The sequence below is a fragment of the Zootoca vivipara genome, chromosome 14, assembly GCF_965207765.1.
Source record: "Zootoca vivipara chromosome 14, rZooViv2.hap1.1, whole genome shotgun sequence".
In the NCBI taxonomy this organism is placed as follows: Eukaryota; Metazoa; Chordata; class Lepidosauria; order Squamata; family Lacertidae; genus Zootoca; species Zootoca vivipara.
Window position 1 is genome coordinate 10,734,490 of NC_142597.1, and position 24,743 is coordinate 10,759,232.

The window sequence follows — 24,743 nt, forward strand, 5'->3', positions numbered from 1 at the left end:
CAGTAAGTTTAAAGCCCTAAACGGCCTCAGCCCAGTATACCTGAAGGAGCGTCTCCACCCCCATCATTCTGCCCAGACACTGAGGTCCAGCATCAGGGGCCTTCAGGCGGTTCCCTCGCTGCGAGAAGCCAAGTTACAGGGAACCAAGCAGAGGGCCTCCTCAGTAGTGGCACCCACCCTGTGGAATGCCCTCCCACCAGATGTCAAAGAGAAAAACATCTGCCAGACTTTTAGAAGACATCTGAAGGCAGCCCTGTTTAGGGAAGTTTTTAATGTTTAACAGACCATTGTATTTTAATATTTTGTTGGAAGCCACCCAGAGTGGCTGGGGAAACCCAGCCAGGTGGGCAGGGTATAAATAAATAAACTATAATTATAATTATAATAATTATAGCACAATCATCTTAGCAAGGCTACATAAATAAACGTTGGTAGTGGGATGAGAAAGCATTGTCTCTGTTCAAAATTGGATGAATGGAACAGAACGTCTGGGTAAATTGTGATTTAGAAAGGGATCTTGAAGGGAAACTCCAGCGTGACACTGCTGAATTGCAACTCATTAAGATGTTCAATTGTAATATGACTGAGTTATCACTGGTTTATTGCTGTTGCAGTAGCAGGGTGTGGCGTTGAAGTGGAGCCACAGTTGCGGCGCTCATCTCGCTTTCATGCCAAGGGAGCTGGCGTTTGTCCGCAGACAACTTTTCTGGGTCATGTGGCTAGCATGACTAAACTGCTTCTGGCGCAACAGGACACCATGATGAGTGCCAGAGCACACGGAAACGACATTTACCTTTCCGTTACAGCAGTACCTATTTATATACTTGTGTGGGTATGCTTTCAAATAGCTAGATTGGCAGGAGCTGGGACAAAGGAAAGAGAGCTCACCCCTGTTGTATGGATTCCAACCGCTGACCTCCCGATTGGCAAGCCCTAGGCTCGGTGGTTTAGACCGCAGCGCCACCTGCTCCTGTCCATTCTGCTTAGTGGAGCTCCAGACTTTGGCCACAAAGTTCTGCCCTGAAAGACCCACGGATTGTACACAAGAGAGCTGAAATCCATTTCTTATTCATTTAAATCAGGAGTGCCCAAACTTTTTTTCAAAGGGGGCCGGATTTGATGAAGTTGTTATAAGAATTTTAAGGTCATATATATATATATATATATATATATATAATTGTTCATAAAACATGTACATGAATGTAAAGAAACATGTCTGAAGCAGCACAGGAAGACAGGCCTGACTGACACCATTTTGACTCTCTCTCTCTGACCAGGTGTTCCTCTGCAAGGAAGAAGGGGGGTGGGGGGAACCTTCTCATTGTCTCAGGAATTAAAGTGATAATCCCTGGCATCCTGATACCTGGGTGCCAGACAAAAGGGTGTGATTAACTTGGCTGGGAAACAGGGAAATGTAAATATCTCTCTCTTTTGTTGATTAGGTTTTGGGGGCAGGGGGCAGGGTCCAGGATGCTCAGATTACTGCCACCAGCTCAGATTACTGTACCTATGATGAATCTAGGGAGGGGGGTCTTGGGCTACACCCCTTCTGTGACATATGGATGATGCTTCTGGGGGGTGGGCTGAAACCAATTTCAAATTTCTTTTTAAGGGCAGGACACCTTTGTTTGGGGTTCCTTCCTTGTTCTCCTGCGTGAGGGGAAGGACCCTGTTGCAACAGCGAAAATAAAGGCTTTGCTTCTCAAACTTCTCTGGTTGGCCTCTGTTATATTCTCCAACCGATGGAGAACCCAATAAGGGAATAAAGGCAGATTTTTGCCTATATCAAAGTGAACATGCATGAGGGCCAACCATAGTTGTTGACCTTTTTTAGGATTTAAGTTGTTGAGGGTTTTTTAATGATTTTACCCCAGGAGATAGACTGCCACAGGGGCCGGATTAAGCCCCCAGAACGGATTTTGGGCATGCCTGATTTAAATGAACCGAGGGCGTCAGTGTTCCATGAGGAAAGCTCTGCTCACATGAACTTTGCTCCAGAGCAAATAAACAATGGCTCCAGCTTGTTCACATGGACCTTGCCCAGGATACGTGACAACAAAGTTCTTGAGCGTAATGTGTCCACGTTGACCTGCTTCTGGTGCAGACGTGTGGGAAGGGAAGCGGTGCATTTTTAACAGGCCATGGTACTTATTAAACTGGTTCCTGAAATAGAGTCATTTGCCAGAACCCATCCAGTAAACTTGGTGGCTATGTACCAGGTTCAGTTCCAGGTTTTGGAGGTCCTTGGGCTAGAGACCCCTTCCATGGGGTCCCCTCCCTCAAGTGAATCTACATCCTCACTCCCATTATCATCACTCACTGTTTTGGGGTACAGTTCTGCATTTGGGAGACAGGTTTGTCCTCCAAACATGGTTAGAATTCCAATTCCCATCAGCCCCATCAGCGCAGCCAATTGGCAGGTATTTGGGGAGTTGCAGCCCAACAACATCTGAAGATCAAGACATAACCCCTATATTCACTACCCTGGGAGCAAGTCCCATTAAGCTCAGTACCGTAGAACCTCTAGACAGCAGAGTTTGTTACAAAGCATGTAATGGACTGTATTTGTGGGACCAAATCGTGTGTATTCGCCAACAAACTTGACGCTGCTCAGCTGATGGAACACTGGGTTTTGCTGGAACTTTTTTTATAAATGGAAAGGAATAAAAAAATTGTGGTGACCATTTTTTTTAAAAAAAAAATTATTATTCATAAAGGAAACAGTTTATAAGAAGTAAATAAGGCCAGATACAGGATAAAGGAAGTCTTTTATTTGGTTGTTTGTATTGTTGTATGTTATGTTCACGTTTAATGAGAGTGGGTTTGTGTATTGGGGGTGGGGGGTTGTGTTATGTTGTAAATAAAATTCCAGTATTTTTAAAAAATAAAAATAGAAATGATTGTGGCTCTTGCCAAAATAAGCCAGCTAGCCATTCCAATCCAAATAACTTTTTTGTACTAGCCATTGGCCATGACAAATCTGAATCAAAAACAAATCCACGAAATGGGATTATGCTGCTGCGCCATAAATAATAGTCTCTATTTATATCTCTGCGTATCCCGTACAGTTCACTGCTATATCGTGTCTGATCTTTTTGACCGCCAGAGGGAGGGAAAGGTCGAAAGTCGCTTTGGGACGATGGGGCGAGGCTGCCTTGCCCGGGACTCGGAGCAAACAAGGCCAGGCAGGTTGCTGTCAAGGCGGGGAGTTCTGTTTGCCCACGAAACCAGTTGTTGCAGCAGCGGCCGCTCCCCTTTGCAAGTCCGCCGCGTGCCAACACGACGCTGTAACTGGAGTCGGCGCTCACGCGGGATAAAGTCACGTGAGGACGCGGCGGGCAGGACAAGGTGAGCAGCCTGGGCGGGCGCGTCACTTTTGCGGAGTGGGCGGGCCAAGACGCGGGGGGCGCGACCTAGGCCGACGATTCTTTTATGCACAGCCCAGACGTCGGGGCTCTTTTTGCAGTCTTGGCTAGCAGAGCGGCGGCCAGGTCACAGCTATTCCTTAGGCTTACTTACTCCTTAGGAGACGTGTATGGCATTGAACTGCAAAGCTGCAGCCCTATAGCCTTCTGGTCCTGATTCGAAAAACCCGGCCTGGCTGCCACGGAATTGAGTGACTTTGAGCGGTCGCTACCTCTCAGCCCAGCCTAACTCGCAAGGTTGTCGTGAAAACAACATGAGACGCTGTGCAATGCTCCCCTTGAACTCTCTGGAGGAAAAGTGGCATGCAAATGTAGTGTGATAAAACAATATATGCACATTTTCCTGAAAGCAATCTTTATGCGTGGACGCTGTGGGTCTTTAAGGCGATACTAGAAAGTCCTTGGTGGTTGCAGGAATTTGGCATTATAAATTAGGACCTTGAACCTTCCCGGGTAGCATATGGGCAGCCATTGCAAACTTTTAAGCATCAGAGTCGTGTGTTGGCAATACTGTACAGTAATTTGTTTCCCATCAACATTATAACCGCTGCGTTTTGCAGCAGCCAAGTATCCCTCTCGACACGATGCAGGTCCTGCAGTAGGGGCTGATTCCAAGAGAGATCTTAGAAAGTCAGCACCATTTAACACAGCAGGTGTTAGACCTGAGCGCGCTGCAATACCGTAAATGAGGGTTCAGCAATCCCTCAAAGTTGTTTCTACCTCTACAACTGCGCATGAGGCGGGGAGCAGAGAAAGGAAGGAGGGGCTTTTATTTTTCCCTCACGTGATCAATCGGAAGGAGCAGGTTGGCTCCACGGAGATGAAAAAATTGTAGACTTATCCATGGCATTTCCGGGCTGTCATTGGAATCCATGCTTTAAATCTCCTGGGCCGAATTGAAGCGCTACCCTTAGAAATCCGTTGAGAAATGTATTATTACGAGTGCTTTTAGGTTCTTTCATGGGTTGCTTGCGATACTTGGTTTTAGTGCTTCTATAAAGCGGCTTTACGTGGTCACTTCTAAGAGGAGAGGAACGAATAAAGATTTAAATAATCATAAAGTTAGTTAGTTCGTTAATTTATTGTTACGGTTCTCGACCAGCACAAATAATCATAAAAATACTGAATCCAGATTCCCAGGAAGTGTAGTTAGGATTGCAGCACTAATTAAGTAATTAAGTAACTAATTAAGTAATTAACTACACGTTCTGGGAGTAAACTCCACTGGATGCAGTACTAATAACAATAACAATAATAAAAATAGTGGTTAATTAATTTAATTATTAGTAAAATAGTGAGTAGTTTTAATTAATTAATTAATCGGATCCCACCCTTTGCGGGTCATAGGACAGCTTACGCAAATACAATGCCGTGCATAAAATCCGAAACCAGGCCAGGGGCAGGGAATTTAGGGCGTCAAGATACTGTTCCTAGTACCCCTACCTCCCCCAAATCAGCCCCATCCCTTGGCCAGTTGTCCGGGGCTGGTGATCTTAACCTGGAGAGTTACAGGAGTGACGGGCTCAGAAACTCAGCACTTAGGTGCCGCTCTACACGTTTCGTCTCTCAGAGGTCGGACCGGCGTTGCGCGGTGACGCAGCCCGGGTGACGCGCGCGGACGACAGGGGTGGGGCCAGCGACTGGCGCTGTCAAGCGCAGCTCAGAGCCGTGAGGCGGGGGAAGAACGTCGAGGCGCTGGCAGGTAACGGCCTGAGAGGGGCGAGTGTCGATGGCGGGGGCTCCGGCGGGCCCGAGGCGGCGCGGCCTTGGTTTGCGGGGAGTTGGGGGCGGGGAGGCTAAGTGAGGGCCGCCGGCGCCGGCGCCTTTCCTGGCCTTTGGAGCGGGGAGCGAAGTGTCCTTGGCGCGACGCTGTTCGGGATGGGGTGACCGACCGTGGTCGCGTGGGCGGGAGGGGGGGAGAGAGAAAGGGGTGACGGGAAGAGCGCGAGCGCCCCCTCCCCCCCCACCCGCTGAAGCCCACGTGGGAGCTGGAGCGCGCGCCAAGCCGGGACTCCCCTGAGTTCTCGCTGGGCGGCTGCGAGAGAGAGAGGGAGGTTCGGGCGCCTGCCGGCTTCTCCCGACTTGCGTCGTTTCCTGTGTTAGCCGGGCGCGCTGGTTAGAGGGCGTGGAGAGGATATGGGGGGTGCCTGGCTGCCTTGCCTCTGGCCTTACAGCCCTCTTAAAACCCCAGACAATGAAGCCAAGGGCTATTACGTCTGCATGAGTGGTTGGGGCGGGGGTGGGAAACAACGACGGGGGGGGGGGTTGGTGCTTCAATCCTTTTTTGTTTTGTTTTGAAAGCTACCCTTTGAAAAAAGGATTTTCTTGAAAAGAAAAGAAAAAAAGGTACTTAGGACTGCTAAGGATTTTCTTTTCTTTTTTCAGCGCAGTCCTATATATGCCTGCTTTAGTCCCACTGTGTTCTCGCTGTACGACCTGTTTCCAGGTCGGCGTGCACAGGGTTGTAGACTTGTTCAGTCACCAACCCCACCCCATCCCCAAACCGCCTCCTGAAATGTGATTTGTAGCATGGTTAGGCAAGGGTAATGAACATGGTAATACTGTATAGTCCCCCCCCCCCAGCAGATCCATCCTCTGGTCCATTCTGTAGCTGGGGTGCCAACTATCAAAAAGGCCTCTATCTTGTTGTAACTAGCCTTTGTTGGAGGTGGCATTTGGAGAAGGTCATTGGCAAATTACCTTATCGTGAAGGCAGGCAGGCTGGTATGGAAGCAGGCATGAAGTGCTTGGTTTTAAAAGTGAGCACCAACCTTTTAAATGGGGCTTGGAAGTGAATAGGTAGTCATTGATTATTATTTTTCCTTTTCAACTGTTATGCTTCTTGCCTAATAAGTTTAATACCTAAGTACAGATTTGAACTGGCTCTCCCCAGTTTCATGCTCACAAGCCACTATACTTCTGGGAACCCTGCATTTGACTTCTTCCTCTGAGCCTAGAGGGGCCCAGTACCCAGAGATATCCAGAAGCACAGGAGGAGATGAGATGAGAAATGCTGGAAAGGTTAAAGAAGAAACAACTGAGATGATGATATTTTTACTTATCAAGCCATCATACTTCATGGTGTTAACAGCAAGAAGGATCCCTCAGAAGTTTACAATTTAAATTAAGATGGAAGAAAGGTGGAGGAGAAAGTAAAGAGGCAACAATTTGTGCATCAGTTACACATATTTTAATTTCAGTAGGGTGCAAGGACAGGGAAGTTATTGTCAAAACGCCTCATGGAGAAATGTCCTGTTGTTTTAGCTGTTGCTATCATGAAATGAGGGCCTTCTTTTAACATTCAAAAATAACTCAATCTGAGGAGTCAGCTACCTTCTGCATCTGTGGTCAAAATTTTAATAGAGTTTGTTCTATATGTAAAATCTATGTCAGAAGAAATCTGTTGACCTGGCATTTTCCATCCTGATTCGGTTGATTAATAGATGGTTCATTAAGCATTGTAAACAATGTACAACGTGATCTTGAATTCGGGGCTTTTTTTAAGGCTCTGCTGTAAACTTTTCTGTCAGTTCTGTGACAGTTTTCAGTTAGTTCTTAGATAGTCAAAACTAGGGATTTCTCCCTCATACAAACTGTACTTTCATCTTTGGGCTGAAGTATTTTTTCCTGCTCTCATAACAAAAGCCTGTTGTTGGTAATTTGGTAAATATACCAAGGCCTCTGCCATTAACACATATCTGCTTCTGGTTACATCACATTTTAAAAACATTCAGGCCTCTCAGGAATACGTCCAGCTAGTACATTACACTAGATTAGTGGTTAAGGTGGTTATCATATAATAATCCTACAAGGAGTTGTAAATTCCTCCCTCCCTCCCCCCCTCATTTCAGGGGTGAAGAAAAGCTGAGCCCTCATCTTCGCTCAAAAGCAGATCTGTGGAAGGAAGGAGTTTTCTGAAAAGTTTCACTCTGAGTAGAGGGTTGCATTTGTTCCTGCAGCCAGTCTCCATGAAATTTATAACTTTTTAAGTTAACACATTTCAGTAAGAGGAACTTGCAACTTCTTTGTTCAAATGCAGAGCTTTGAAAGAAATCCCAACAAATACATTTCTGCATGGACACAGAATTTGATATAAAACAGATATAATGGGAGATATAATAGCGGGAGAGCATTATTATTTCACCATAATTTGTGGTTATCTGTATATGAGACATGTCCTGCTGGACATCAGTGAGGACTAGAGCAATGACTTGGGTACTAAAACCTAAGTGAGTGAAATAACTGATGCACCAGATTCTCTTTCTGTAAGAGTACATTTACATGCCAAGCATAATTGCTGTACATACACTAGTGTTTCTTGCAGCAAACATTGAAATAATGTGTCCTCAAACACCTGTGTACATCCATTGGGAAACATCTGCCTATTTGAGGGGTCTCAAGACCATGTACTGTGTGTTCTTTATATTTGCTGCAGGAATCTGCAGTTCACAGTAGTTACCTTTACCATTTAAAGTGTGGAGGTATACAGTGGTGCCTCACTTAACGAATGCCCTGCTTAACGAAATTTCCGCTTAACGAAAGGATTTTTCGAGCGGAGGTTGCCTCGCTAGACGAATGAAAATTCGTCTAGCGAATCGCGGTTTCCCATAGGAATGCATTGAAATTCAATTAATGCGTTCCTATGGGCAAAAAACAATGTGAAAAAAATTCAATGCATTCCTATGGGACTCGCTAGACAAATTTTTTCGTTATAAGAAAAGACCCGTGGAACGAATTAAATTCGTCTAGCGAGGCACCACTGTACTAGCCTTTTTGATTCTCTTATCTGTGAATTGACCATACAAGAGATGGCAACTCACTGAACTTGTACAGTTTATTTGTTTTTAAAAGGTAGGCTGCCACTCCTTTGTTGGCTCATTGGCACATTGTTGATACTTCAACACCATCTTTAGAATAAATATGCTAAATAATATATCATAGCACCAACCCCTTGCTAAACCAGTGGCTGTTATTTTACTTAAACTACCAAACACTAAACGAAGTTTGGCTTGTTTAGTGGTTGGTTGTTTACTCAAATATTCCCAGGTAACTCTCATTGATGGCTTCTAGAAGCTGTAAGAATATAGTTTTAAAAGGTCAGTATAACTATTACATACATTACAATCTTCAGGCTTCTTTTTTTGGGGGGGGGAACTAGATTGAATTTTTTCAGCCATGATATGGAAGAAAAGTATATTCCTGGCTAAATATCCACATGAAGATCCCCCCACCTTTGTGAAGCTAGTTGGGGCTACTTTGCTCTGGGTTGAGATGTTTCTCCAGCCAACTTCACAAAAACTGTGGTAGGTGGAGGGGGGCTCTTCATAAGGTCACCCATATCAACATATAAGGAAATTAGAAATTGTCCTAGAGACCTTTGTGAAGACAAAGAGAGATGGGTGCCCAAGTGTTTTTCAGCTTGTGCTGGACAGTTGAAGCCAAATTGAAAGGCGGGAAAACACTGATGTTATTCAAGAGCACACAAAATAAGTTAGCTGTTCCTGGCTTAGATGAATTTCATCATTCTAAATAGCTTAGCCAGGAAAAGCGCAGCTCAGTTATTACCAAATTGTGGAAATAAGGGTTTAAATCATGAATTTAAATTATTATTTTGTTTGTAAGTACACACACCCTCTTTAAAAACAAAGGCTTCAGTTTTGTAAGTCATAATTCTCAGAATACGTATGCTTGCTAAGTGGCGTGCAAGAACAAAAAAATGAATACTTCAAAAAAAAAACCTTTTATCATATAGCTCATGTGTGTTATGCACTTAAACAAGGAGCAACTGAGCAAAATAATTATTTATTTAGCTTTATATGTTTAAGGGCACCAAATAGGTCATGTACTTATAATAGGACCCAAAGAATCATAAACCTAGTTCTGTAATGGCAAGGGGTTTTAAGTGCTTTCTTTTTCATAGAAAAGCAAGGTTTTTTGTTTTTTGTCTTGTTTTGTTTTTTAAAAAGTACTAATATTTCTGCAGCACTTAAAAATCGGGGACATTAGCTCAAATTTTTCTACTTAGATAACCATTGATTCAATTTATGAGATATAGGCAAGAACTGATTGATGTGTGTTCAAAAGATGCATGATCGGTGCCAAACCCGGAAGTGACCTGAAAATGTCACTGAACACTTCACAAAAAGTCTGCTGCACTTCTGTGTGCTCCACTGGGGGGAAGGGGGTGGGAATGGAAACCCCACGTGAAATGGTCATCAACTGTAAATGTAAGTTCTTTAAAGTTGATCCACTTAAAATTTTAAAAAAATTCTATCTACCATGACACATTTGAATACCATAAATGTACCGTAACTAGAAAGAACAGAAACATCTTCAAATCAGGAAGTCATTACTAGTGGTCTTCTACCCTAATTAATGCATACAACTCTGAAAGTTGCAGAAGTCTTGTATATGGAAACTATTTACTTGAATAAGAAGGACAGAATGATCAAGTTTATTGAACCGCTGGATGGCTGAATTGACTTTATGCAACTTGTTAGCATATCTTATGCTGCTGAAAAGTTTTAGCTCTTTGACTTTGTGCTGCCCTTCCTCGCTCTATAAAAAGAACTTGTTCTTGCCATGCACTGCTGACACATCTTGTTCCAGCACTGTGTAAAGTGACCAAGTATCATTGTTCTAAAACTACTTTGAGGTTGCTGCTGTTGCTTTACAATCAAGCAGTATATAAATTTTATTGAATAAATAGTATACTGGATGAAATTGTGCCACTTGCTGTTGGTGTTATACAACCAATATCAAAAGGAAGCCACACATTCTTACTCAGAAGAAAGTGCTCTGGGAGTCCTTCATTTCTTTATCCATGCAGTTTCTTCCACTTCTTTGCACAAGCACCATCCTCAATCATTTAGTCCTAAAATTTAACCCAATCTTCAAACCCCTTTCCTAAGATTCCACTGTCACAGACTGAGATCCTAGCTGTACAGTTTGTCTAAACTAAGCAATGATTTGTTAATATAATTACTTTGGGTGAATTATACAGCCACAATTGGCTTTAAAGGAAGAGAACACTATGCTAATAAAACTTGTGTTTGATAACTGGGAATGGAATAATACCTCCAATAAGAATTTATGTAACTGAACCTCTTTCTTGTAAATCTTATAGTAGCAGGGAATCTATACTATAGTTATCTTCATAAAATGTTTCCTTTTTTGTTTCCTGTTCAATCAGGGTTACTGAATAAAATAGCTAGTTTTCATTACTACATTAATTAAATTGTTTTGTACCCTAAAGATGTTACATGAATACAGTGTTGTAGATGCCATTAGTAATAATCTACTTTTAGACTGTCAGCTATTCTTAAGGAGCAAATCTTCAAAACTGATCTATGTCCAGCATAGATTGCTTTGTTACTTTCCACCTTTTAGAAAACAAAGCTGTTCAAAATGCAGGTCTTGTCAGAATAGTGAAGATTTTAAAGTACGGTAGTAATTAGCTAAACATATTATTGGCAACTCTGCTCCTCCTCATTGATCAGCATTATTTGATTCAAAGAGCATTCTACTGCACTTGGTTTCCTGTTCTCCTAGTGATTGGATCTTCCAAAGTTTGACATTGTGATGACCTTGCTGATGTAAGCAGAGAACTGTGGAATGCATTCTGAGGAGTAGTATGGTGTTTTTACAATAACTACATCCATAGTGCCTTTGCAGGAAAAACTTGGGCTAATAATGTAGAAACAGTATTCAAAACTCCCACTGTTCTAGGCCAATTAGCATGAGCAGTTTCTGAGCTCCGGGTGCAGTACTGCGTAGAACATTTCAGATTAAAACTTCAGAGTGGAAGAAAAGAAGGACCTTTTCTGCCTCCCCACTTCCAGCTACTCTCTGGAGACTGGAGAAGAGAACCTCTTAAGAATATTAGGGGGGTGGGGAGGAGAAAGACTAGACCATGTGAAAAATGAACATGAATTTTAGCTGCAGTTCATGTTATAAAAAAGCGCACCTAGACATTCTGCTGTTGATCCCATAACCTAGGTTTAAGTTGCCATTTAGCTCCTAGCTTTTATATCTCAGTTTCTAACACTATGTGGAAAATGTTGGGACAGGAGAGAACTGCAGGCTGTGGAAACTAAATGCCAGTAACTGTGATACACATGCAAATTTCAGTGCCTAGCATCTTCAGTTAAGCAATGGCAGGGCTGTGAAAGAGTTCTGCCCCAAATCTAGGAAAGCTGATATCAATGAGACTAGACAGGATTGAACTAGTGAGATCAATACATCTGATCTAGTATAACGCAGCAGCTTATTCTCTGGGAAGCACAAGGTGGGCCAGTGTTGGAAGTAACATGCTGAACTAAATAGTTTCTTGATCTGATCCCGCAGGGCTTCTTTTCTGCCTGAGTAGATGCTATATCTTCCAAAGTTTATTTTAGAAGTTGTCTTTCTCACGGTCATTTGCTATGATAATGCTTGACTTATTGGCTTTATCACTGAGTAGTATTGTTGGTCTATTTCATCAATTTATCCCTTTATCTGGAATTTAAATTGTCTAAAGTGTTCCTGTGTCACTGATTACAATACAACAAAGACTAAAGCACCTTAAAACAGTGTACTAAACTGTGCAAGGGATTGTACCTTTCATTCCTTTTCTCCAGCAGCAAGTTTTAGCTTGTCCTACTTTGCTACTGCTGCGCTAAGTGAACATCAAGATATTAACTTTGCTGTGGAACTTTAGTATAGATATTGCAACAGATAAACTTGATTAATCAGATGAATGATTATCTTTTCAACCTGTGTTTTTTTTTAAATTTTATGACTGAATCATTATTTCTTCTTTCCCAACAGGAGCCCGTCTGCTTCATAACAAAAATGTTTCACTTAAGGACTTGTGCTACTAAACTGAGGCCTCTGACAGCCTCACAGACTGTTAAGACAATTTCTCAGAACAAGCCAGCAGCGCCAAGGACGTTTCAACAAATCAGGTGCTACAGTGCACCTGTTGCTGCTGAGCCATTTTTGAGTGGGACTAGTTCAAACTATGTGGAGGAAATGTACTATGCTTGGTTGGAAAATCCCAAAAGTGTACATAAGGTAAGGAGCAGCCTCCCTAGAATAAAGCCTATTCTTCCACACTTTGGTTCTCATGTCTTCAGGTAAGTGCATTTTGTCAGAGTGAGCGTCAACTTGACAACTTGAAGAAGACCCTGGGAACCTTCTGAATCCAGTCAGTTTCAGTTGTGCAAAAATTAAAATGGCTCGGCTGACAAAGAATAGCACTGAGAGAATCAACATCGGAATGAATTTGGAAAGTTTATGACCGCCTTCCCCCTGAGGAATCATCTTGGCTTTGGCATGGATATAAAGAAGGATGAACTCTTCTTGGATGTCCACTGAGGAATTGCTGAGCTACTGTTGATGTTCCTTTTTGAAGTAATTGAGACAGGTCTCCTTTTGTATAGGAACAGTTTTGTTTATAGTGTAAATAACAACCACATTCAAGGGTCAGTCATTTTAAGCCATGGATTTAACGTGTGTGTGTGTGTGTTTTGTTTTATTTTAAACTTGGTCATACTGCATGAATAGTGACATATTGCTAGCTGTTTATCACATTTGAGAAACAGCTTTAATTATGGTTTCATTGTTTTCTGCTAAGATAAAGCTACACATTCTGCTAAGATAAAGCTACATAATTTATTCTCCTGCAAGTTCAAGTACATCCATTATCTGAATGTCTTGCTTCCAGGCCCTTTTAAGTAAGACTTCATGTTTTGGACTAGCTACATGTATAGTGGTACCTCGGTTTGCGACCGCAATCCGTTCCGCGGAGGCGGTCGTTCGCTGAAGCGGTCGCTCCCCGAAGGCACACTTCGGCGCGTGCGCGAAGCACCGATAGAGCACTTCTGCACATGCGGAAGCTGCGCAGAACGCGTCTGCGCATCCAACGCCGCGGAACCCGGATGTAAACACTTCCGGGTCCACGGTGGTCGCTTGCCGAAGTGGTCGCAAACAGAGGTAGACATAAACCGAGGTTTGACTGTATACAGAAGAGTGCAAATTACTTTGATCATAATGTAGTACATACCCAGTAGAAATTAATGCATGTCAATAATGGAATGGAAGGTATTAAATAGTTTCTAGAATTTGATGCAGAATCTGCTATCACATACCTTTTTCTGTCCATGCTGTGAAGAGCAACTGACAGTGAGCCTAGAATGTTTAAATAATAATAATTACCCAGAGAAGACACACATGCTAGCCTGTTGTCTCAGTGTACTTAAATATTGATATGTTTGAGAAAGACTTCATTTCCGCAAATTTATATTATGCTGAACCATCAATGAACATTCATTCCCTCTTTGTGTATTTAACAGTGAACACCAGTGAACTGGTATAAATAATCCATGACATGCAGTTTTAAAGTGTGGCAGTGTTCATGGTTTCATATAAACATATTTCACTACCACATCTGCCTTCAGGTGGGGAACCAGCTTGATGCCCTTTTTCTGTCAATGCTGTGCAAATAATTTGTTAGCTATTCATCAGTAGCCCCGTGTGATGCAAGTGATATAGTATGAGACTGAAACAAGGAAACAAATGCTAAATTACTTGACGTGTGTAGTTGCAACTGGACTGTTTGACCTTGCTCTCTGCTATTTGCAGTTGGCTGTTCTGTGCTTAGTGCAGTGGCGCAGCATGGGGGAGTGCCAGAGGAGCTATGGCCCTGGGCATGGATTTTTGAGAGTGCGCAAAACAGATGCCCGCAGCGTGTCCCAGCCCGGTGCTCCTCTCCCAACATTAGAGGAACCAATGCTCATGGAGAGGAGCTGCCGCTCGGAGCTGGTGTTGCAGCGGTGGGCTCTGTTTGTGCTCTGCCCCTTGGCACGCCCATGTACACACACACACACGTCCCCAGCAGCGTGGAGACACACTCCGCCACTGGCTTAGTGTTACCAGCACTTTTTAGTTTGCATTATGGGTTGGTTTTAAAAATTGTATGTTCTGTTTTCACATTAGATGGTAGTACCATATTGGATTATAAAAAGCTCAGCACCCTCTGTGTAAGACTGAGAGAACATTCTTCTGTTAACTAGTTTGTCAATAGAGACTTGCTTGGTAGCCTTTGGTAAAAATCTCTAGAGGTTAGCTTTCTTAAATTACACAGCTGTATTATTTGCTCTTTTTCTATTAAGGCATAAATATACCAGATATATATGGGTGAGTTTCCGTTGCTCGGTCCCAGCTCCTGCCCACCTAGCAGTTCGAAAGCACATCAAAGTGCAAGTAAATAAATAGGAACCGCTTCGGCGGGAAGGTAAACGGCATTTCCGTGCGCTGCTCTGGGTCACCAGAAGCAGCTTTGTCATGCTGGCCACATGACCCGGAAGCTGTCTGCGGACAAACGCCGGCTCCCTCGGCCTATAGAGCGAGATGAGCGCCGCAACCCCAGAGTCGGACACGACTGGACCTGATGGTCAGGGGCCTCTTTACCTTTTTTATACCAGATATATCCTACTATATGGATACCTAGGCAAGTAAGCTATAATAAGCTCCTTAGATCTGTCAGGGCTTGGCAGTGAGGTGATTTACTAATATTTATGGTAACTTGCTTTCTGTATTCCCTAAATGCGAAAGAAGTTCAACTGTAAGCCTGAGATTTATAGCTTAACCTGTTTCTGAAGCTCTAATCCTTATCTCTATTGGAACTGGTTTCTTTCATGAGTATGGAAGAAATGCACTTCTGAGGCCCATCTGCTGAACATATCCATAGGAAAGAAACTTTCTACTGCAGGGTTGGACCCATTGCAGCATAATGACATTGTACTGGTGTGTGCCCTGACCTTTGAGCTGCTATGAGTTCACCGCTCAAGATGCTTTCAACACCTAGGAATTCTAAACTTTTATCGGGGAAAGTACTCCATGTGTTTTGAGATAACACGTAATGAAATCCAGTTGCCTGTCTGAAGGTCAAAGAATGCTAGCATACAGAACCGGAACTGCTGGCTCACTGTAGAACTAGCTATGACAGGACAATTACCAAGGCAATGGCACAGTATAATCTGGGTTCGCATAAGGTCAGATTGGAGGTAGCTCAAGAACAAGTACTAGAACAACTTAAATGACGTTTGGGATACAGAGAGCTAGAAAGTAGTTCAGAGCAAGGCAAAACACAACTATAATTAGTCTAATAGTTTCACAGCTGAGCTCCTTTTCAACTAATCCATACTGCATTGCAGCCACTGGTAATAAAATCCTGGTAAGCTAAACTAATTTAAACCACAACAACATGTTACTATTGCTGCCATAAACTGGACTATTTGGAGTGGGAAAGTAATAAAGGTGTCTTAAACACCCTTGTGTCCACGTCTGGAAAGCATATATGTGCATTGTGCACTTTTATGCATTACGTCTGGTGCAATTGGTGCAAGAAACTTCAGCAGCAGTGCATAATGTGTTGCACTGTCCTGTGCATATATATAATTTAAATGGTGACCAAAGGATGTGACAACCATTCTGTAGTTTCATTATAGTTTAGTAAGTGTTCATTAACTGTTGCATAATCAATATTTCTGCACAGTGAAGTTTTTCTGAAAGTTATAACTTATCTACGCTGTCTGCCTTCCAGTTTGTGTAGATTCTTAGCAGAAAAAAAACATGTTGAGTTTGTTAGATGTGCTGAATTCCTTTTATCATGTGCATCTCCAGCAAGTGCCTGTGTTTAAATTTGCAGTAATTTAAACTTCTACAAGCTCCTACGGGCATCTGGTTTCAAGTGTCATCTCATTATGAACACACTTCACACCTGGTACAAACATCTATAATTCCAGTTGAGCAATGAACGTTGTGAGGATGGTGGTTGTGACTGTGAATAAGAACTGTAAAGGATACTGCATGGTGTTTCTATTTTATGAACTTACAGGTGTGTTAATATATAGTTAAAAATCTAAATGGGTTAGAAAGTGAAAACCATAAAATTGAGAGTAGAATACAAATAATGAAAATTATACTGTTGATAGAAATCCAGAATCAAATTAGTAAAACAAAATATTGAGCCCTGCAAGCTATAGTGCTTGTGCATGCATTCTGTCAGTTTGTTTGGAAAATGGGAGAAGAAGAGACTGCAGTGGCAGTGCAAAAGGGAAAGTTGCTATGTTGGCAGATCTCATTACCCTGCAACAGGAATGTGATCTTTGTACAGGCATAATTGTTAAATGGAGGTTGGGGAGCCTGTCCCCACTTTGTTTGTTTTTTAAGGCAGAGAAGATGTGTGCTAAGGGGGTGAACATGCATTCCTTAGATAATAGTTAACTCATCTATCTATAAATATTTCATATACAATAACTTTCTTGAAATGTCAGAACAATTGCTTTGAGATAAAGGGTAGCTTTGCATTATTGCATTAGGGCTCAGATAGCAAATAGTAAGCTTGCAGTTTAATTTTTTGTGTTTAAAATCTAATATAAATTTCTGAGAATATTCACTGAAATAACCACTTAATTAGCCATACATATTGCACCTACGATGAGAAGAGAGAAAGAAGAATAAGTGGTGTCAAAATAATTGAGGCAGATGCAAATAAATTGATACTTCTTGGCCTTGTTGTACTCTGGTGAAGAAGAAATTAAGAGTGAATTAGAGGCCACCCACTGAAAACTTTTCCATGCATGTGGCAAAGTGCCCCCTTTAAAAAATGCTCACATTCTTCCATATCTGTTACTTCAGATGTATGATGGGTTATTTTTACTTATTGGATTTTTCAGGGTAAGCTCAGGATTCATCTAATAACCCCGCCCCCCCCCCGGCGGAAGCCCTGTGGAAATTGGCTTTGAGGGGGTTGGGAGAAATCCCAAAATATAGTGCAGGAAAAGTAGAGGATTGTTGTGTCTGGCAGGCTGAAATGCTGCCTGGGCTCATTAGATGAATTTTGCCTATTAGTTTGTAAATTTAAAAGAGGGAGCCCACAAACCTGGAAAAAATCACACAAATCTTGGAATAGTCAAAAGTGTTAAAGATATCACTTTATTAATTAGTTTACTTTTCCAGGTACAGTGGAACCTCTGTTTACGAACGCACTCCGTTCCACGGAGGCGTTCGTAAATGGAGGCATTCGCTCCCCGAAGGCACGCTTGTGCACGAAGCGCCAATAGAGCGCTTCTACGCACGCGCTGCGCAAATCGCATCTGCGCATCCGACGCCACAGAACCCGGATGTAAACACTTCCGGGTCCGTGGCATTCGTAAACGGAGGTGTTCGTAAACGGGACTGTTTGTAAACCAAGGTACCACTGTACTAGCTTAAAAATCAAATTGAGATTATGTTTTGGAACAACAGTTCTCAAGACAATTTACAAACTTACATCATTTTTTTAATTCTATAATTTAAGACTAGATGGAGGTTTGTTTTTGTTTCCTTTTATTCTTATTGTATAATATCATAAAAAATCCTAGGATCTCTGTTTCTCCTACAGAATGTTGTGTGTGTCAGTTGGGGTGGGGAGTGGGGGATTAGAGGATGAAAGTGTGTGGATTGGCCTGTTGGCCCTGACAATTTATAGTACCATAAATAGCCTGGGAATAGGGACCTAGGGTAGGATGGGTGTGCACAAGAAAAAGAGATAATGTTCAATTTTTCTATAAAGTTATTGCTAAGAAGATGACAGGTGAAACCTTGCAACACTAAAACCAAATGTGTCAGAATTTAGCAAGCACCTCCAAATTGGAGGAGTGAGGAGATTTTGGGCTAGAGCAGGGGTCCCCAAACTAAGGCCCGGGGGCCGGATGCAGCCCAATCACCTTCTCAATCCGGCTCGCGGACCAGCATGTTTTTACACGAGTAGAATGTGTTCTTTTATTTAAAATGCATCTCTGGGTTATTTGTGGAGCATAGGAATTCATTCATATATATTTTTCAAAATATAGTCCGGCCCCCCACAAGGTCTGAGGGACAGTGGACCGGCCCACTGCTTAAAAAGTTGCTGACACCTGGGCTAGAGTTAAAGACTACCCTTCTCAGAAACCTTTCTCTCCCATAGCAATGAAGTGCTTGGGTGAATCTTCCTTACTACCACTACAGGCCTTGAACAGCCCTATGTAAAATCATAGAATTATAGAGTTGGAAAGGGGGGCGAGGGTCATCTAGTCCAACCCCCCTTTTGACCAATGTGGGGCTCGAACCCATGACCCTAGTATTAAGAGTCTCACACTCTGCTGACTGAGCTATCTCTTCCCTGTTAGGAAATAAACCACAACATTTTTTAAGGTTCTCCACTTGTATTCTAAGTAGCAGTTACATAGTATCTCTATAGTGCCTTATTCAGGGCTAGGCAACCTAAGGCCCGGGGGCCGGATGTGGCCCAATTGCCTTCTCAATCCAGCCCGTGGACGGTCCGGGAACCAGCGTGTTTTTACATGAGTAGAATGTGTCCTTTTATTTTAAATGCATCTCTGGGTTATTTGTGGGGCATAGGAATTCGTTCATTCCCCCCCCCCAAAAAAAAAAGTCCGGCCCACCACATGGTCTGAGGGCGGCTGAAAAAGGTTGCTGACTCCTGGCCTTATTGCATCACACTTTTTATTTTCTTGTAATCCTTAACAATATCCTAAAATGTAGTTCGGTATTATTACAGTAATCCTATATTTTAGATGGGAGCAAAGGCTAAGTAAAAGTGGCTTGACTTAAATACCTAGAAGAAATTAAATTTGAGCCTGCCACTATACCAGCTGAAAACATGCTGTACTGTATAGATCTTGTGACTTCTGTAAGGTGATTTGGTAAGGACACACTAATTAAATACAGTACTGTTGTTACACTTCCCCCCCCCCCCACCTTCCCCTTTGGTAGGTGGAGGGATGTTCTCTGGAATTCTAATGATGGGTTAAGTGTGCATGTTACAAACTCATTTGAGACTTGTGACAACTGGGTGGAGAAGTGAATAGGTTCCTTTTTTATTTTTAGGTCACTGAAAAGGGAAGCACTAAATAATGTCTTAATGAATAGTTGAGCCTTAACCTGTTTTATATGTGGCATCTCAAAGCTAATGGTTGGCAGTCACCTCTACTTATTCATCAAATAGCATGGATAGGACAGTCTCTAGAATTTAGACTGACCTGAAAAGAACTTTAGATAACGTACCATTTGCTGGTGCTATTTCCTTCAGGCTTAAGTCACAAAGTTAACTATTAACTATAATGGCTAATATTACAGGTTATTGCTACACTGAAGAGTTGTCACATCCCTTAAAGATTTAAGGTGGTCCGTCCCGTCCGTCCGTCCCCCCGAGATCAGATAAACCATATCTCAGACATTGCCATTGTTTCCTAACTAGCAACAGATAAGGTTGAATTCCAAATTAGTGAATGAAAAAGACTGTATTGTCTTGGGTTCTTACCTACTGCTCTTTCTTATGGGCACATGCATGTGTATGCATGTGTTGTGTTTGGTTGCCCATCTTTTTCCTGGAAAATGGTAACTGAGTCAAGATGTTGCTTTTGCATTTGCTTTTTGCTCATTAGAAGATCTGGGGGAACCCAGGACATTGAAAAGAATGGTATGTGGTCTCATCATAAGAGCAACTGATGACCAAACTATATATTACATGAAACATTTTATCAGAACATCTGATTTTTTTGTTTTACATAAAAGTAGCAATGATGGGTCTAAAATTGATCAGAGCAATTGTGCTATTTAACTATTTCTCCCCATATCATTTTCCTTATCTAAATTCTACAATACAAAACTGCAATGCTATGTTTATTGACGTTTACAACTTGAATATCATTTCAGCAATGGGCTTAGTAGTAGGAAAATATCAAGCTACATTTGACATGGTTGAAAAACAAACTAAGCAGTTTGAAGAGGTAATACTCGATCTAAAAATATTATTTATTTATTTATTTATTAGTCATGGGATATATTCTTTCGCAATGCCAATGCTGGAGCTGCTCCAGGTACTGCTTACCAAAGCCCCCCTCCATTAAGTACCAGCCTATCAACGCTAACACAGGCACAGTCTCTGGTTCGAGCACAGCCGAATGTAGATAAACTGGTGGAAGATCATCTTGCAGTCCAATCTCTCATTAGGGCCTATCAGGTAAGATAACCTCTTCTTACTTCTCTTCTGATGTGTAAACATCTAGCACTATTTTTCGCCAGCCCCAAGTTTAAAAGAGAGATATTCTTATACTGTGTGTGTGTGTAGATATCATATAAAAATGTAAAAAGGACATGTGGGTGTGTTTCCACTTTTCACCAAAACCGATTTACCGATTGAGGTGAAATTTTGACACAAGATCACATGTGAATGTCTGAAGGATATAGGAAAGTTTGCTAAGACAGATGTCGCACCTCCACTAGGTAAAAAAAACCCAAAACCCCTGTTCCAGAATGCACCACTCAACCAAAAGTGCATGCTGGGAAAAGAACCAGGTTACAAACCAGTGCCCTCTAGCGGCAGCTACACTGGTACTACACCTATAAAACCTTCCCTCTCAACAGCACCTTGGCTCCCATTTACATACTAGGCTGAATCCTTTACAGACTAGGCCGAATGGAGGTACTGACTCGCCTGGGTGGGGGTTGGGGGGAGGAGGGGATGGGATAGGTCAGGACACGGTGGGACCAGTCACAGGGATGAGCCGGGGGTGGGGGGAGAAGGGGGCGTGATACATAATGGGTCGGGACAGAGAGGGGGGTATCACAGGGATAAGCCGGGGTGGGGGGAAGAGGGGGGAATCAGGGATAAACCGGGGAGGGGGCGGGATATGTCATGGATCGGCACAGGGCAGGGGAAATCACAGGGGTGAGCTACAGCAACGTGGCAGGGCCAGCTAGTATAAATTCCTCCAAAATAAGACTTTAAAAACCAAACATTGATACGAATTTAGGGGAAATAAACTGGAGTAAGAGTTCTCCTTCTACCAGTGAGTGCCTTGCACCCCACACTGGCAGATATAGATTGCCACTTCAGGCCCAGGCTGAGCTAAATCAGTCACTGTATGCCAGTACATGGGCAAACTTTCTATACACCAAAATTTGTTCTTGAACAGTAGACTGCTCAGGAGAGCTTATGTGCAGAAATGAAGTGTGTGTAAGCATCTAATCTGTCTTTTTATGGTAAACTATAGCTATAGCTTCAGAAATGGAATGAGGGATGTTGTGTACCCACACACCAGTGGGAGACTCAGTGGGTGCTGGAGAGTTGCTCCCCCTCACTTTTAGGAAGAACAGCATCACACCCATCAGGTAGCCTATGGCTATGAAAGCTTGAGATGATAAGACTGGCCTACTGCTATCACCATATAAAGCTTATTGCAAGCCCATCACATAAGGTTACAACATTGCCATTTGAGTGCTTAGAAAATGTGGGATTTTCTTGATCAATCCATGGTCTCAAAAAAGTTTCCATTATTAATGTTACTTTTAAAAAGAAAATTTTACCCTAACCTTTAACCTCAACCAGATTTCAAAATACACAAGATTGTTAGATTGTTGTTAAAGTATCAAAAAAAGATCGATCAACCTGCTACGTCTAGCATTTGTCCAAAACTGAAAGTAGATCATGGTTTGCCAAAATGTGCACTGCAAATATCAGCCTGGCTTTGGCCAGGTTTCAGGAACAAGACGTGTTATATAGCAGCAGACGGCTCTATTCAGCTGCTGCTCTGCAGTGGGTTGTGTGGAATCATGAAAGATAAGGCAGAGTTGAAGATTATAATAGCTAGAAAATTAATTTGGGCGAAAGCATACACAAAAAATGAAAAATTCAGAACTAGGATAATTTTACTAAAACTACATGAAAGGACTGTCAAATACTTCCCTAAGAGGTTAGTTTGAAAGCTTGAAAATATTTCTCAAACAACTAATTGTAGGCTATATGATATCTACCGAACTTAAAGCTCTGCAAAACGTATCAATTTTTCCTTGATAAAAACAGTCTCCTATTAAATGATTGTCACACAATGGTGTGCTTTTACCCACATGCCTGAAAAAGATCAGAATATACAAGTGAAAAGAATGTGTTAAAATGATTGTATCCATCAGAGTGTTATACTCCTTGGGACAGCTTTCCCCCATTGCAGTTTCTTTTCATATATCTTGCTCTTCAAGTTCTGGAAACAAACAAGGAAACAGGTAAGATCCTTCACTAGAGAGGGTGATAATGTTAGTCATGCTCAGAGTAGACTCATTGAAATCAGTGAAATTAAGTAACAAGTTTGTTGATTTCACTCTGTATACATGGGTGATATCCAGCTGGATCTAATATGAGTATGACTTTGTTGCTATCACCCACAGATAACTGTTGTTTAATTATTTGTCACATCCACAAATACTGTATCAGAAAAGATTTACTAGTTAGGAGGAGGTTCTAATAGATGAACAATTGGCTGCCGCTGAGGAAATCAATGATATGAATCAGAACTAAAGAGCAGCAGTGGGACTGAGGTCTCTGAGGCATCTGGTCTCTGATGTTTCTACTAATCCATGGCAGAGACCAATAATAATGTCTTACTGCTCAAACAATACAAATAAGAGTGAGCAGCCCATTAGATGTAGTCTTTTTTTAATCATTCAGTAATAATACAGCCTTCATAAGAATAATGTAAAAAATACTGTATGTAGTTTGGCTTCTGAATGGTAAAGCACTTAAATTCTGACAATTCTTTTAAAACATCTCAAGAAGTAAAAGTGAAATCTAGTTCCTGCATATTTACATTAAGCAGATGTTTATTGTACAGTATAGTGATTAAGTTTCAAGTTCCAAAAGTTACTGGTTACATTACATCTTTCATGCTTCTGGGCTGCAATTCTTGCTGATTAATGTCTGACTTTTCAGTTTGCATGACCCAAATAAAACACACTTGGGCACAAGGAAGTTTAATACAGAGAAAGCTTTTGAAGGAGCAAGCATGTTTCTGTAGAAGAACAATAGCTAAAAGCAATATATTCTCTTGAAGCTGGGACTCATGGAGGATTTTTAATTGAAATGCAAAGGTGGAGTGAAATAGAAAAGAAATAAATCTCAAGAAGGCCACTTCCAGACAAATATGTTAATTAGGTATGTTCATCCCTTGACTGGCTTAGGAAATATATATATCTCAGCAAACATGGTAAAAGCACTACTTATTTTACTTATTGCATCTAATAAGTAGTACAGTACAATCATGTCCTTCAAGATCCCATCTAATATTTAGAATAAGGACATGAAACCAAGCCATCATGGGCTGCATCTTTTTGAATGTAAGCCACAAAGATGTTTTCTGGGAACAAATTTACAAAAATAAGCAGCATTTTAACAGATGTGTTCAGCACTTTCCACATTTCTAAGTGAACATTTTTTGTACTATTAAAGTATTTTTACTCCTTTAGTTTAAGAAAAGTTCGGTTCTAGTCTGACATGGTGTAAAATGGGATCAGTGTTAAGATTTGCATTGGTCTCTGTAAACTTGAAACAATAGCATTACAGAAAATCTGCAATGCAAAACATGATTGATAACCAGTTTTGTGACTCATTTTGTTGTTGTTTCTAGGTCAGGGGTCACCACATTGCCAAGCTTGATCCTCTCGGCATTAATTGTGTAAATTTTGATGAATCGGCAGTAACTGATTCTCCAAACGTCGGTGAGAATTACTCTGCAAATTAATTCTAATGTCATTTTAACTTTTATACCCCTTTCCTTTCCAACCCCTTCCTCCCTCTCCCTCTTCTGGTATCCACTTTCCTTTTCATTCCTGGCCCATTTCATAGATTCGAGGGCATCATGTAGCACAGCTCGACCCCCTGGGCATCTTGGATGCTGATCTGGATTCTTCCGTTCCAGCCGATATTATCACTTCCGCAGATAAACTGGGTGAGGGCTCCGAGAGCAGTTAGTGCCGCATTGCTTGAGCTCCTCCTCTCTCACTTCCACAGCTTCTAGTTAGATTGCTTCACTAAGCCTGAAGGGAAAGGTCTTAAGTTTCCTTTATAATGATCACTTTTTTTAAAAAAAATGGAACAGCAGCAAAGTACTTCTGTCCCTTGTCACTTACCACTGTGGGCAATACAAGCCAGTTTGTTCTCTTCTACTGTTAATTTTGAGTTCAGTAGTTAATGGCTCTGAATAGGTTAGTAGTGTCTATTATTTGCCTCTGAGGAAATAAGGAATATTTTGGAGTCACGTAAACAGGCCTTCTTCCTTGCCTTTAGCATCCCTTGACCCCCAGTGTTCAGTAGGTCTCTTGCTTGGAACTGCAGTGACTTGATTCAGCAGCTTGAAGTTCTGCAGTGATGCTACTGGGGAGGAACGGGGTGGTTTTTCAAAAAAAAAAGCCCTCAGGCAAGTCTTTTGTGGTATTTCCTCACTCAGTTCAGTTGTAATC

General features: G+C 41.9%; 1 protein-coding gene across 6 annotated transcripts in view; it reads left to right on the forward strand.

Annotated features, from left to right (window-relative positions):
- Positions 1-3,141: 3,141 nt before the first annotated feature.
- Positions 3,142-24,743, forward strand: part of OGDH (oxoglutarate dehydrogenase) — a 57,333-nt gene continuing 35,731 nt past the window's right edge. For 2 of the 6 annotated variants that reach the window (XM_035140240.3, XM_035140243.3), the window contains exons 1-4: positions 5,040-5,127; positions 12,234-12,479; positions 20,287-20,475; positions 23,912-24,002. In XM_035140240.3, the coding sequence (XP_034996131.1) occupies positions 12,258-12,479; positions 20,287-20,475; positions 23,912-24,002 (502 nt within the window). In that variant the 5' untranslated portion in view covers positions 5,040-5,127; positions 12,234-12,257. Of the gene's footprint in view, positions 3,349-5,039; positions 5,128-12,233; positions 12,480-20,286; positions 20,476-23,911; positions 24,003-24,129; positions 24,233-24,743 lie in introns of those variants that run through there. The other 4 variants (XM_035140238.3, XM_035140242.3, XM_088658003.1 and 1 more) reach the window with 3 other exon arrangements.